This window comes from Colias eurytheme, chromosome 1, assembly GCF_061535395.1.
Source record: "Colias eurytheme isolate Ceu_HAF_F1 chromosome 1, ilColEury1 Martin Lab GWU primary, whole genome shotgun sequence".
NCBI lineage: Eukaryota > Metazoa > Arthropoda > Insecta > Lepidoptera > Pieridae > Colias > Colias eurytheme.
Genome location: NC_142980.1, coordinates 9,780,770 through 9,794,082, shown reverse-complemented (window position 1 = coordinate 9,794,082; position 13,313 = coordinate 9,780,770). Strand labels below are relative to the sequence as shown.

The following is a 13,313-nucleotide window of genomic DNA, read 5'->3' as shown; positions in this document are numbered from 1 at the left end:
TCATGTATTGGCTTGTTTAAAGTAGATAGGTCGAAACAGTCAGTGATTGCTATAGTCCTTTCCACCTAAGATGATTTCTGTGACACATCGATTTTTGACACGTGTAGAGATGTCGGTTACTGAAATCGTATCAATTGTTTCTGATAATCGATAATATTCTATATGAAAATGAAATCGATTTGAATAAAGTACCAAAATTAGTTTTTTCGGCAATTCGCCAACAATTAACTAAGGAAACTTAGCAAACAACAGCAACAAAAAGTCAACAATAACAATTAGTAACAATAACAGAATACCACGTAAAGTATCAATATAAATAATGCAACTTGTATACAAGGCTGACGCACTCGTACAGACGATTGACTCGATTGACAAACGATCACAAGATGGGCGCCGATTATATGATTTTCCAACTCTATGATTTTTCAACGATCCATTTCATGTACACGAATTGCGTAGGTATTATATTTTTGTGTTATTTTATTTTATTTTTCATTATATTAAACTAAACAATACTGTTTTTTATTTATAAGCTTACGATGTTTCATTTTTATATTTTTGGTAATAATGCCGCCATAAAATAAAAATATTATGCACTAAAATTATTTTGACTTTTTAAACATAAAATACGTAATTCGGAACACGATGAAGTGTCACAGGAATCATCCTAGGTGAAAAGGACTATAGTTTTGGTAATATTAGTTAATTATGTACATACGTAAGTATTATTCAAGAAAATAACAATTATAATTTACTAGTTGTGTGGCGTGGTTTCACCCGCATTGCTCCGCTCCTGTTGGTCTTACCGTGATAATATAGGTATATACTTAGCCTACTAGATTTCCGCCCGCGGCTTCGCCCGCGTTTGCAAAGGAAAACCCGCATAGTTCCCGTTCCCGTGGGATTTCCGGGATAAAAACTATCCTATTTGTTAATCCAAGTTACTCTCTATATGTGTGCTAAATTTCATTGTAATCGGTTCAGTAGTTTTTACGTGAAAGAGTAACAAACATCCATACAAACTTTCGCCTTTATAATATATATTAGAAATATTAGATTAGATAGCCTTCCTAATTAAATGGGCTATCTAACACTGAAAGAATTTTTCAAATCAGACCAGTAGTTCCTGAGATTAGCGCGTTCAAACAAACAAACAAACTCTTCAGCTTTATAATATTAGTATAAATTACGTTTTAGGTAATTTAAATAATTTCCAAAACAACGAAGTCGAATGTAAGAGATTGCGTTAATAATAACTAATGTTTGAGACAAATAGGTTGTGCAATGAAAAATCATTATAATGTTGACACATTTATTAAGAGGGAATATATGAACTAGGTTGACATCCACGAGAGAGAATAACTTGGACAATTGAGCCGTAATCAAAATGGAAAAATGTCCCTATCGAAACGTCATGCAATCGGACTTGCCACGCAGACTTTCGACAATGTTTTTTTTTTCAAATCTAAACTTACAATCTAAAAATTATAACAATACAAATTAATTTTGAAACCAAACAGTTCGTTCAAAAGTTAGAAAATAAAGGAAAACATATCTTAATGAATGACCTAAACTTTTTGTTTAAATTATAAAAATATCGAAAGCTATTTTTTTTTTTTCATAAATTCGAATAATAATTAAATACGAAATTATAGCATAGACAAATATAATTTATTAGTCCATGATTATAGTAACGATGGTAATTTTCCGTAATTTTTATAATTAATAATAAGTGCAATAATACGCAAATGGCAAAACCAATTCTTTAACGCAATAATAATATGTATTAATAAAAAACCAATAATGATTGAATTTCCTTACGGATGAGAATATACCTCAACCCTTATGCAAAACAACCACTTTGTTAAAGGTACTAGGCATCGGCAGAGAGATCCAACTCCAATGGATCGATACATCGATGCCTAGAACCAATAACGTATATCTACAAATTACATCTTATCTAATTAAATACATATTCTTAAATACGCTTACAATAAAATTAATAGGTATACAAAATAATATTATAGGGATATTAGTCCTGAATCAGTTGCAAGCAAAAACATATTACAATTGCAATGCAAATTTTTTTTAAATATGGATCTAATTTCATGATACATATAATATACAATAATTCGCAAATATAATTTGGCTTACAATTTATAGGCGGAAGGGAATAAATATATACATACAGTATACATGTTTTAAAGATTTAGGTACAAATAGGTGCATACATAAATATATATATGTATAAATAATTATCATTTGTACTTACCCCTTTAAATATATACATACATATAAAAGAGTACATAATATGTATACCTACATATCAAGGTGTAAGTACAAATAATAGTCAGGGTATCTTAATCCTAAAGTTCTGAAGTTCAATGTAGTCTCTTTTCCAAAATGATATCGGCTTTAATCTCCGTACTCTGAAAAAGAAAAAAAGAAAAAATGCCATTTGCCATAGTATTAACAATAATAAAATTATATTCGCTTGGATGCATGTACAAATGCAAATAAAAGTAATTGTTTAGTTACCTGTATTCTTCTCTGATTTTCTCTGTCAATTTACTTGCTTCCGCAGGTCCTCTTGACACGGCGGTAAGCGTTATACTCTTGGTAGTCCTCCACGGGTTGATAAATTGGCACAAGAAAATTGTGGCGCCCACGGCGGGGTATGTCTTGCTCATTGTAGAACCTGTTGGACGACAAGAACGACCACTCATAGGCAGCTTCACGAACAAATTTTCGGAGCTCCATCGGAATGTTATTGAGGCTTGCCAGCCCGATCTTGCACATAGCGCATTCGACTTCATTGTTCGCATCCATTTTGTCGCGATTCATAGTATCTTCTGATTGATTTAATATCAGGCTACTCTGAAAATCACATAAATTAAATTTTAATATTATTTTTTAGGAAACATCAAGCGCTAAAATAATATCGACGTAAGTATAAAATGTTAACATTTTGACTATGATTTAGGCATGGTTATTTTTAAAGACTTAAAACAAGCTTAAAACATTACGCGCGGCATTTTTTTGTTTTTGGATTCAACCCTTGCATAGGTAGGTTACCCTTGGTCGGCGGATGTAAACAAATGTAAATCACGGCCAGATCGGCCACATGTGTTCTGGTCGAGGTTAAAAGTTTTAGTGGGCACGGTGATGAGAAAAAATGCTAATGTTTTACAACACACCCGTCCGCATCGGTCGATATCTGGGGTATCGGGTGTGAATTGCGCAGAAACAGAACGCAAAATTTATGAACAAAATTTTGTACGAACACATGTGTATTCTCAATTGCGTTTTTTTATATAGTTATTGATTTAAGGAGATTTAGGAAGATATAAGTTTTTAAAATTACCATTTCACTTTCACAACCACAAAAAGCGATATTAAATTTCTATCACAATTTACGAGATTTACGATATATATGAATTGACAATATATTTTTTTGAGATTAAATTAAAGGATGTCTGTTCAGGATACAGCCATCAGCGCGTTCCCTTTGTTTTCACTGCATCATCGTACTCGGTTCTAAGAAAATATACAAAAGACTGAAATGTAACCGCGTCTCGGCCACACGCTCCGTTGTTTTGACTACTCGTCATTGCATTACTAAAATATCCCCGAATAAACAACGCCCAGTCTATTGTGGTGGTTATTGATCGCGTGCCCTAGTACGACGCATGTCCTCTAAAGGATCCCTTTGTGTCGTCCGTAGATAAATTTGAAGGCCAAAATTTCATCTAAATTAATACAGTTTTCAATTCACATTATTCTATCTGAGATATGGGATAACTATTAAAGTAAAAATGAATACAATCAAGGATAAATTTATGTAAATGAGTGGTGTATGAAAAACTTACCTCACAGCAAACACCGGCAGGCTCAAGTGCTTTCAGTAGACTGGAATGGGGTGACTGGAAACGCATTGATTGCATCTACTGCGCCATCGCAGTGGCCATGCAAGCATTGGTTGCAAGTTTATTACAGTTCATCGATATTTCAGATGTCCTAGTAATAAAGAAACTAACCGGCCAACCCTCGCGTCCGACGTACCTTGGTATAAAACACATACTATTTTGTCCTACTCTAACAAGTACTACAAAATCTCTTTCCACCAAATGCGTGTTGCTATGCCGAATACAATTTTCAATTTATCCTCATTTTTATTTACAATTTATGCTGTTTTAAAATATGAATCCTGTATGTATTTGTACAATTCTACTTTGCATTTAATAACTTCATTTTTATTAATTAGGTACCTACAATGTCTACCAGCCATACCCAGAATTCAGAAGCATTATACTTAAATAGGTCTTTCGTTGTAAAAATTATGTTCCCATTAATTGATAGATAGGTAATAATAATTATTATCAATATATTATTTCTCTCTCGGCTCTCTTTTCAATAGTAAACATATAAAGTTACAAAATATAAGTTGATAGTGAGGATGTTTACTGAAGATATCGCAAACATTTTCAGTATATCCTTACTAATATCGCCAAAAATATTATAGGTAAATGTGTAAGTAACTGCCCGTAGGTGTGTTTGTCTGTCTCATTTTCGCGCCTTGAACGGACTTGGATGATATATTTTGTTGGTACAGATATATGTAGTTTGAGACCTAAGAAATGGCTTATGATAGGTTTTATCGCGGAAATCCCACCGGAAAAGGAACTATGTTTTCCAAAGTTTTCCTTCAAAAGTTTTCCTTCCGAAAGCGTGGGTGGAAAGCTACTTATAAAATAAAAAAAACATATTTAAATCAATATTTATTTAAAAAACAAAACGAACAGTTGTGGACAAGAAACTTGAGCAAAAAAAAATACAACTTACTAGAAAATGATTATATTATTAATTATTCTAATAAATCAATCCTTAGTGATATACTTAATCATCAAAAATCATTACTTGTGGGTCTTAAGCAATAGGATTCTTTATTCTGATACGAGGCCGGTAAGGACTCTAATTCTGCGGCGTAATAAATGGTTTCGCCATCTTGTACCGGCTCAACATTAGCAAAATTCAGAAAATCAATAAGATCCTGCTGCTCTACAGCTTGAGTAATTTGTTCAACTAATCAACATTTATTTTACAAAACATTTGTTGACAATGAAATTGAGCAAAAAAAAATTTTAACAGCTTACTAGATAATGATTATATTTTAATTATTCTAAATAAACCACTACTTAGTGATATGATCATCAAAAAACATTACTTGTGGGTCTAAAGCCATAGGATTTTGATACGAAGCCGGTAAGGACTCTAGTTCTGCGGTGTAATAAATTGTTTCGCCATCTTGTACCGGCTCAACATTAGCAAAATTTAGAAAATCAATAGGATCCTGCTGCTCTACAGCTTGAGTAAATTGTTCAACTATTAACCTATTGGTCTCGCCAACGTGCGAGCGCATCTGGTAGGTATTTTCGCCATCTTGTACTCCCTGAACTTTCGACAAATTTAGAAAATCAATAGGATCCTGATGTTCTACGGCGCGGGGGAACTGTTGAGCCGCCAATGTATTCGTCTCACCGACAGGGAAACGCATGTCGAAGACGGTTTCAGCATCTTGCCCAGGCTGAAGATTCGTTAAATTCAAAAAATCAATCGGATCCTTGTTCTCTACAGCTTGGTCGTATTGTTCTACTATTAAACCATTTGTCACGCCTACATGCGAACGCATGTGAAAGTTTAAGTGACTACTCTGTTTAAATCTCCTCCCACAAACTGGGCACTCGAACGGCTGAATATTTGTATGTGTACGCATATGCTGACGTAAGTGCACTGACTGAGAGAAGCACTTACTGCATATGACACATTTAAATGGCTTTACTTTAGTATGTGTACGCAAATGCTGATCCAATCCCGCCTTTTGAGTAAAGGCTTTTGAACAAAACGAACACACAAACGGACGTATGCCGGTGTGCATTCGCATGTGTTGCTGTAGCCCTCCCTGCTGAGTAAAGCGTTTAGCGCAAATAGAACACTGGTGTGGTTTCACTTTGGCGTGTATTAAACGATTGTGCTCTTCGTATCTAGTTCTTTCTAAAAAGACTTGTCCACATAAGCGACATGGAAAAGTTATGTTATTAGTCATATTAAACTGTGTTGGCACACATTGCCAATTAGTGGAAATATCTCTATCTAGCCGTTTCTCACATACTTGACAACGTAACGCAGCCTTGCGCCGCTTCGTATGTTTTTCACGGTAATGCAGGGAATATTCGCAACAGTTGAAGAAAATTTGGTGGCATTGCATATCTGGACGATACGATGAAGGAAGAGTACAAGTAAATGGGCCCCTGGATAAAAAACAAAATATTAATCAAAATGTCAAAAAATATATATAATACATAGTTATTTTAAAATGGATTGTTTAAACCTTAAATCTACTGGTGCTTTCGGAGTTTTCATTTGTGTTCTTCTAAGAACTCCATCTAGTCTAGATCGTTTTGCTGCAGATATACCAATGTCATCTGCTTCTAACTTCACTATGATATAGCTTGTGTCTTCATTAAAAGTACGTTTGGATAAGTTATTCTCGACGACACATGTCTCATCAATCAATTTATTTCGGGAGATAAATTTGAAATCTGGGCATTTTTCTAAAATCTAAAAAAGAAACAAAATTTGTTGTAACATTAAACAACTAAATTACCTATACGATTTTCAACCTTTCAAGTTTCAACAGAAATAAAAATTAAAATAGATACTTACTTGATCGTTTCTGGGGTCGTTAATTTTTTGTTCTGTTTCACTGTCTGAGACATCAGCATCATCATGCTGTAATCTCGTATGATTTTGTAAGGCTTTGCTGTTATAAAATGTTTTTTTGCATATACGACACTCATATATCGCCGTTACTTCGTCTTGGCCAGAGGGATTTCTCTACAAACCATAGGTAGGTATGATAAATCAGTAAACTATTAGATAGAAGACCTACCTACGAAAGTTTTTATGACAAAATTTTTATTCCTCGATTGGATAAAAAAACATGTAACTAGGTAGTTAGTTACAGTAATAAATGTCTAAAACTATGTATGATTATATATATTATACAGCTTACAATATCGATCGTAAGAAATTTTCATAAGGAATATCGAGTATTACAAGAAAGGAAAAGTTTCGTAATTCGGTCGGTATATTTGTTTTTCCATATCTATTGTATCGATTTTCATTAAGGGTACCTAAATAGGCGAATCAGCCTCCTATCCAACTTCCTACCAACTATGAAGAAAATCTCAAACATATCTAGGTAGGTACTTAGGTTATAATATAAAATCGGACAGCGGTCATGGCATCATCTAACTCCTGCAGTAATATTACCTAATTACTAAAAATTTATACTTAGGTAGGTAACTAGCAAACCGGGCGAACTCCGTTTCGCCACCAGAGACACCTTTTCTTTGCTATAAACCTCACGGACCTTTCCAACGAATGCAAAACCGTGGAAATCGGTTCGTGTATTCTGGAGTTATAGCGTCAGGAAGGGAAACCCGACTATTTTTATATAGTACTTATAGTTAAATAAGTTTAGATATAAAAATAAAAATATTATAATTATTATACTTAAATTAAGTACTGTCATTACTTACGTAGGTTATCTAACTAGGTAACTATTATAATAAGTCATGGCAATTGGGAACACTATGAATTTTTGAAGTGAAAACTTCTTTAGCGGCGTTGGGTATAAAATCTTAAACTCGCGTCAGGACACGTGGCCTGATTCAAGTTTTCACTTCTACCGGCACTCCCGGAGTGCAACCCTTCTTTTTTTATATTAATTTAATCCTCATCAACTATATCTATCTACGGCGCGGCGGCGTAAAATTACTTATTACAATAAATTAAAAACTCATATAAATTCATAATAATGAATCAAGGGGTACCTACCTGGTTACTAACATGATCCAAGTCATATTCTCTCGTGGAATGGTTAAGCTGTTCCCTGGCCATGTTTACAAACCGCGCTTTTTTGTAATTTTAGGTACCAATAGTTGCTTGTCGTACACTAATCAAGGTTTGAAAGGTAAACGATGTAGGTATTTTATAATATTTCTTATTTTTTACAAAATTTGATTATTATAAACAATTCGATCAATGATTATGTATATAATTATTGCAAAATATAGATTATAACGAAAATTTAATTTTAAAAATCAGTACAGATTATCTGAATATTTCTGCAGGACAGACAACAGATAATTTATTGTCTGTACATTCATATGTAGAGACCCATGGTAGAGACTAGAGATAAAAACACAGTAAAAATATATCACTATGCCTATTATTAATCATTCTTCTTCTCAGCTTAAAATATAATTTTATACGATACCTTTTCATCTAAACGCTTTGTTGCAGCCTGATAGAACGACAAAAAAACAATCAACTATCGCATTTATAACATTGTATACCAGAAAACACGAGTAGTCCTATATTAGTAACATAACACACAGGCTTGTTTTATGTTTATGCAGTTGATTTATGAATTAATGCCTTGATTAATGCTAACAAAATATGAACCTACGTGATAATAATTTTATGGTATTCTATTGATCTAATATATTTTTTTATCTTTTTTATTCAAATAAAATCAAAGTGTCAAGTGTCAATTTAACATCAAACTGACGTAGGTCTATTTTCAATTTCATAGTAAGGTAGCCAGGTACTTTCTCGTTACAAACCAATCAAGAATTATTAATTGTCAAACTTATTTATAACAATCTATACGATAAAGATAAAATTAACATTTGATCTTATATTATCATCGAGTTTATGGGATCGTCGGGTAGACACAACGCTGAAAATATGATGGCTGGTTCAGCATTGAGACGGCTTATGGCCGAATATAAACGTAAGCACTTCAGTGACCCGTTATTTTTCATTAATTTCTAATTGAATAAAAAAAACCGTTTTAAATCAATTATTAAACATATTTGGCAGTACAAAATTAGGTCTTAAAATTTTATTAAAACCAATGATATGTAAAACTAATTTACTAAGCAATACTTTGCAAATTCATCATTACTATCCATTCTTACAATTAAAATTTTGTGTTATAAAACTTTTTTTCTGCCTTATTCCATATATGCTATAGATAAAATATTTATTTATCAGTGTCATTAAATGGATCGAAAAATTTTATCGACAGAGCTGACATTAAATCCACCTGAGGGTATAATAGCAGGACCAGTGAATGAAGAGAACTTTTTTGAATGGGAAGCATTAATAACGTATGTAAACCCAATTATGTATTTCATCTTGCAGTAATAAAAGAATGTGATACTTAAACTATTAACTGAGAATTATTTCAGAGGCCCAGAAGGAACATGTTTTGAAGGAGGTATCTTTCCAGCCAAGCTACAGTTTCCCCCTGATTATCCATTAAGTCCACCAAAAATGCAATTTATCTGTGAAATGTTTCATCCGAATAGTAAGTCATTTAAACTTATTACCCCACTTCTATTAAAAAAATCTGTATATTCTTGATTCTCAATTGTTAGAGTTGCCAAGAGTCCAATTCAATGAACAATAATTTAACATTTTATATTATAAATTGTCAAATATTATTCCAGTTTATGCAGATGGACGAGTTTGTATATCCATTCTACATGCACCTGGCGATGATCCCATGGGCTATGAAACAAGTGCAGAAAGGTGGTCTCCTGTTCAAAGTGTGGAGAAAATACTGTTATCTGTAGTCAGTATGTTGGCCGGTAAGTTTACATAGTAATGGAATCCCAGTTGTCATCTTGCCTCCTTTTACCTGTGCAGCAAGAAGCTTATATCTAATACACTGGAGATTTCAGTATGAACATTAACTTGTTACCCACTTGCCAAGTTAGGTGTGAAAGGGATAAAAAAACATACAGGCGTCATTCAAGGTCATACTTTCTTGTTACAAGTTAATGTTCATACTGAAATCTCCAGTGTATTAGATATAAGCTTCTTGCTGTGCAGATAAGATGAGCAATAATAAACGCAACCACTACCGCCAGCCAGACAGCCTGGATCTAATCAAAAGATTGAATGAGCCAATATATCAATAAAAACCTACTGTTCTAAAATTCTTGTTTTTCAAACATAGCTAGCTTCGCATACCATTAGTTTCATTAGTTCAACAATTTATTCAAGCTGGAACATTGGAGGTTATTATATCCTGTATGGTCTAGAGTAATTTTAACTTATTGCGCATATGTAATTCTTTAACTTATGTTAAGAGGCTGACAAGCAGTGGCGTGCATTCCATAAAGACACTGCCTACCCTACCATTTACCAAACTCTGATCAATATTTTATATGCATAAATGAAATTCACAGCGTCATTAAATTTTATTAATTGCGCAATGTAGTTATGAAATAAAAATATATTTCAAATATATTTTAGATCCATCTATCGGTATTTTGGTAGCATTATTATCTAATTTCTATAACACCGGCTCGGCTCAAGTCACTATTCATGCGCTGCACTAGCGCCGCCACAGGACCCAGTACGTCACGGGACGGCAAAGACACAAACTATCCGTGTCTAAGTTTTTATATGTGTGCTCTGCGTGTCTACGCATATTTTATATGTGTGCGTGCCTATAAACACGGCACACTGATGTAATAAAACCACGCACACAAACACACAAGGTAGGCAGTGTCTTTTTACGAAGATATACGAATTAGGTACGAACCGAATTCGGATTTCGGAACTACATCGAAAGTCGAAACTGAAGTTGAATATGCGACCAATTTAAGAAGTGTGATAATGTATACAATTTTGTAGCGGTAAAGACCATCTGCAAATAGTATCATTATTCGTTTGTTTTGTTTTGGAAATAACAAACGTTTACTTTGAGGTTAAATTTGTTTTTTGAGAAAATTAATAATGTTTACTACGACAATTTGCAAGTGAAGTGTTTTGAGAGTAACTAAATAGATTATGTATATCATCAGTGTATTTTGTAAGATAATAAGGCATACCTAATTTAACGAAAAATTCTTATTTTTGTTTTATGAACAAACTTTTATCAAACAGAGAGTGATAGGAAAAAGGCCGATCTATAAATGGATCTATACCGGAATTTGTAATACACAAAGGTAAAGTTAATCATTAATTACATAATATAGAATACTAGTTAGGATATCATACCTACTTTGACAATTATTTTATAGATAATATGACCTATGTTCGTGATATGTTTTCCATTATTTTGCGGAAATACTATGTATCTCCAATCAAATATCAGTACTGCAATATGAAATATTAGTTTTTATGACTTATTATAATTGCAATATTTCTGCCTACCCTGTCCAAAAACTCTGTGCACGCCCCTGCTGACAAGACCCAATTTTGTTAAAATTGAAGTTATTTGAACACTGTCCAATTGTATGGGAGTAAACGAGAGTGCAATCACTGTTACTGGTATCAAAATTGGGTCTTGTCAGCCCCTTAAAGGTTAATTATAGGTTGCTAGTAAATTATTTACATTTTTTTTCAGAACCAAATGATGAGAGTGGGGCAAATGTTGATGCAGCTAAAATGTGGAGAGAAGATCGAAATCAGTTTAATAAAATAGCAGAGAGACTAGTCAGAAAAACTTTAGACTTACCCCCACCATAACACATTGAAATGAAACATTACAAGACTAGAAAAGGCACTGTCATTAGCTGTTGTTATTATATTTCTAAGACATACGTAATAGAAATGTGTACTTGATATTCATATTGTTAATTGTGTGTTTTATATGCCACCATATGTTATATGTTAAATATATTATCCTTAATTTTGGGTTGTATAGCCAATTTAATAATAGATTATATATTGATAGCATTACACAGTGTCTTAATGCAATAACTAATGCAATATTTTCGCCCAAATTAAAAATTTTTAAAGAACAGACAGACTTGAAACAGTTTGTAGTTATTAATTATTTGTAATGTACATAAGGTTGTAAAATAAATTTGATAAAATGGTTTTTATTGAAATGTATATATTTTTTTAAATAAAATACTAGATTAAAAGTCTGGCTGTTGGTCTTAAATAATGGTAATAAACAATTGAGCATTTTAATTTATTAGTTTCATTTGTTTGAAAATTTGAGCCACACTTCATACTGATTTAGTAGTCAGTAGTGTGATGATTACTAAAATTTACTATGAGATAGAACAAAAAGCAAAAAAATATAAAATAAGCGAATGTTCATAAATTTCTCTCTCGTAAAGATAATAATATAAAGTGCATAGTGTAAGTTGTAACTGTCAAGTTTTAACAAAATAAAAGGTCCACAAAAGGAATAGTTAGTTAAATTCAGTTCTTATAACTCGAAAAGTTTCAATCACACTCAGTAGCTCATCATAATCTGTGTTATCTTATATATAAATGACTAGCTTTCCGCCCGCGGCTTCGCCCGCGTTTTCAGAGAAAAACCCGTTCCCGTAGGATTTCCGGGATAAAACCTATCCTATGTCCTTTCTCGGGTATCAAAATATATCTTTACCAAATTTCATGCAAATTGGTTCAGTAGTTCAGGCGTGATTGAGTAACAGACAGACTGACAGAGTTACTTTCGCATTTATAATATTAGTATGGATCACGTATGGATATTCGTAGTTTAACTCCTCCGAAACAGATTGACCGATTCTCATGAAATTGTGTGTGCATATCGGATAGATCTGAGAATCATACATATATCATAATCATATCTATCTTTAATATCCATAGGCTCAGAGTATTATAAAGAGTAACGCAGAACGTTTTTCTGCCAGCTAGTTATTCTCTCATATTATGTTAGATGAAGTAAGGTACATATAAAAATAATAATACGCAATAAACAACCCCCTGTCTCCTGTAGACGTAGTACTTGTTTAAGAAATAATCTAATTTATGAAATCCGTTGATTTTATATTTTTGTGTAAGTTTTGTGTAGAACTGACAAGAAATAAATTCTTTAGTGCACATTAAACGGTATTAATAATTAAATTCCAAACTAACTCAATAAATTATTCTCTAGATCACTTTTAGACTTCCTATATATACTTTAGTTAAATTACCTAGTCATTATAATGTAATATAATATAGTAAAAAATCGTTCTGTGCATTTATTTTATAAATATTTTTTATCGAAATGCTAAAATATATTATCGTTGAAAATTATTTAAATTTTATGTATTCTGTACGACCATAAACAATTAAATACCACAGAGCCATCTGCCTTAAGCGTCTTATTCACGGTCAATCCTCGACGTACGTCGGCTCAAGGCCGCGGTGCTGGATGTATCCTACTGACGATCGTGCGCGCATCAAGCATGGCCAGGGTTGCC

At 32.8% G+C, this 13,313-nt stretch overlaps 3 protein-coding genes across 4 annotated transcripts; 1 reads left to right on the top strand and 2 right to left on the bottom strand.

The window, feature by feature from the left end:
* Nucleotides 1-1,295: 1,295 nt before the first annotated feature.
* LOC149911188 (uncharacterized) lies at nucleotides 1,296-4,052 on the bottom strand. Of its 2 annotated transcripts, none has more exons than XM_090111671.1 (3): nucleotides 3,870-4,052; nucleotides 2,539-2,877; nucleotides 1,296-2,429 (listed from the first exon to the last, which is right to left on the bottom strand). In XM_090111671.1, the coding sequence occupies exons 1-2, from the start codon at nucleotides 3,942-3,944 to the stop codon at nucleotides 2,569-2,571; spliced, it is 384 nt and encodes a 127-aa protein (XP_089967797.1). In that variant the 5' UTR covers nucleotides 3,945-4,052; the 3' UTR covers nucleotides 1,296-2,429; nucleotides 2,539-2,568. The 2 variants fall into 2 exon arrangements, with proteins under 2 accessions (XP_089967797.1, XP_089967873.1); XM_090111747.1 differs by lacking the exon at nucleotides 3,870-4,052 and adding an exon at nucleotides 3,365-3,613.
* Nucleotides 4,053-5,191: 1,139 nt separating this feature from the next.
* On the bottom strand, nucleotides 5,192-7,962 carry LOC149911187 (uncharacterized). Its single transcript, XM_090116307.1, has 5 exons — nucleotides 7,900-7,962; nucleotides 6,724-6,894; nucleotides 6,389-6,618; nucleotides 5,678-6,308; nucleotides 5,192-5,419 (listed from the first exon to the last, which is right to left on the bottom strand). The coding sequence occupies exons 1-5, from the start codon at nucleotides 7,960-7,962 to the stop codon at nucleotides 5,192-5,194; spliced, it is 1,323 nt and encodes a 440-aa protein (XP_089972433.1).
* A 673-nt stretch (nucleotides 7,963-8,635) lies between these two features.
* Nucleotides 8,636-12,063, top strand: Ubc7 (ubiquitin conjugating enzyme 7). The gene is made up of 5 exons (XM_090103943.1): nucleotides 8,636-8,860; nucleotides 9,158-9,239; nucleotides 9,321-9,439; nucleotides 9,582-9,722; nucleotides 11,492-12,063. Exons 1-5 carry the CDS (start codon nucleotides 8,782-8,784, stop codon nucleotides 11,611-11,613), a joined length of 543 nt encoding a protein of 180 aa, XP_089960069.1. The 5' UTR covers nucleotides 8,636-8,781; the 3' UTR covers nucleotides 11,614-12,063.
* The last annotated feature ends 1,250 nt before the right edge of the window (nucleotides 12,064-13,313 follow it).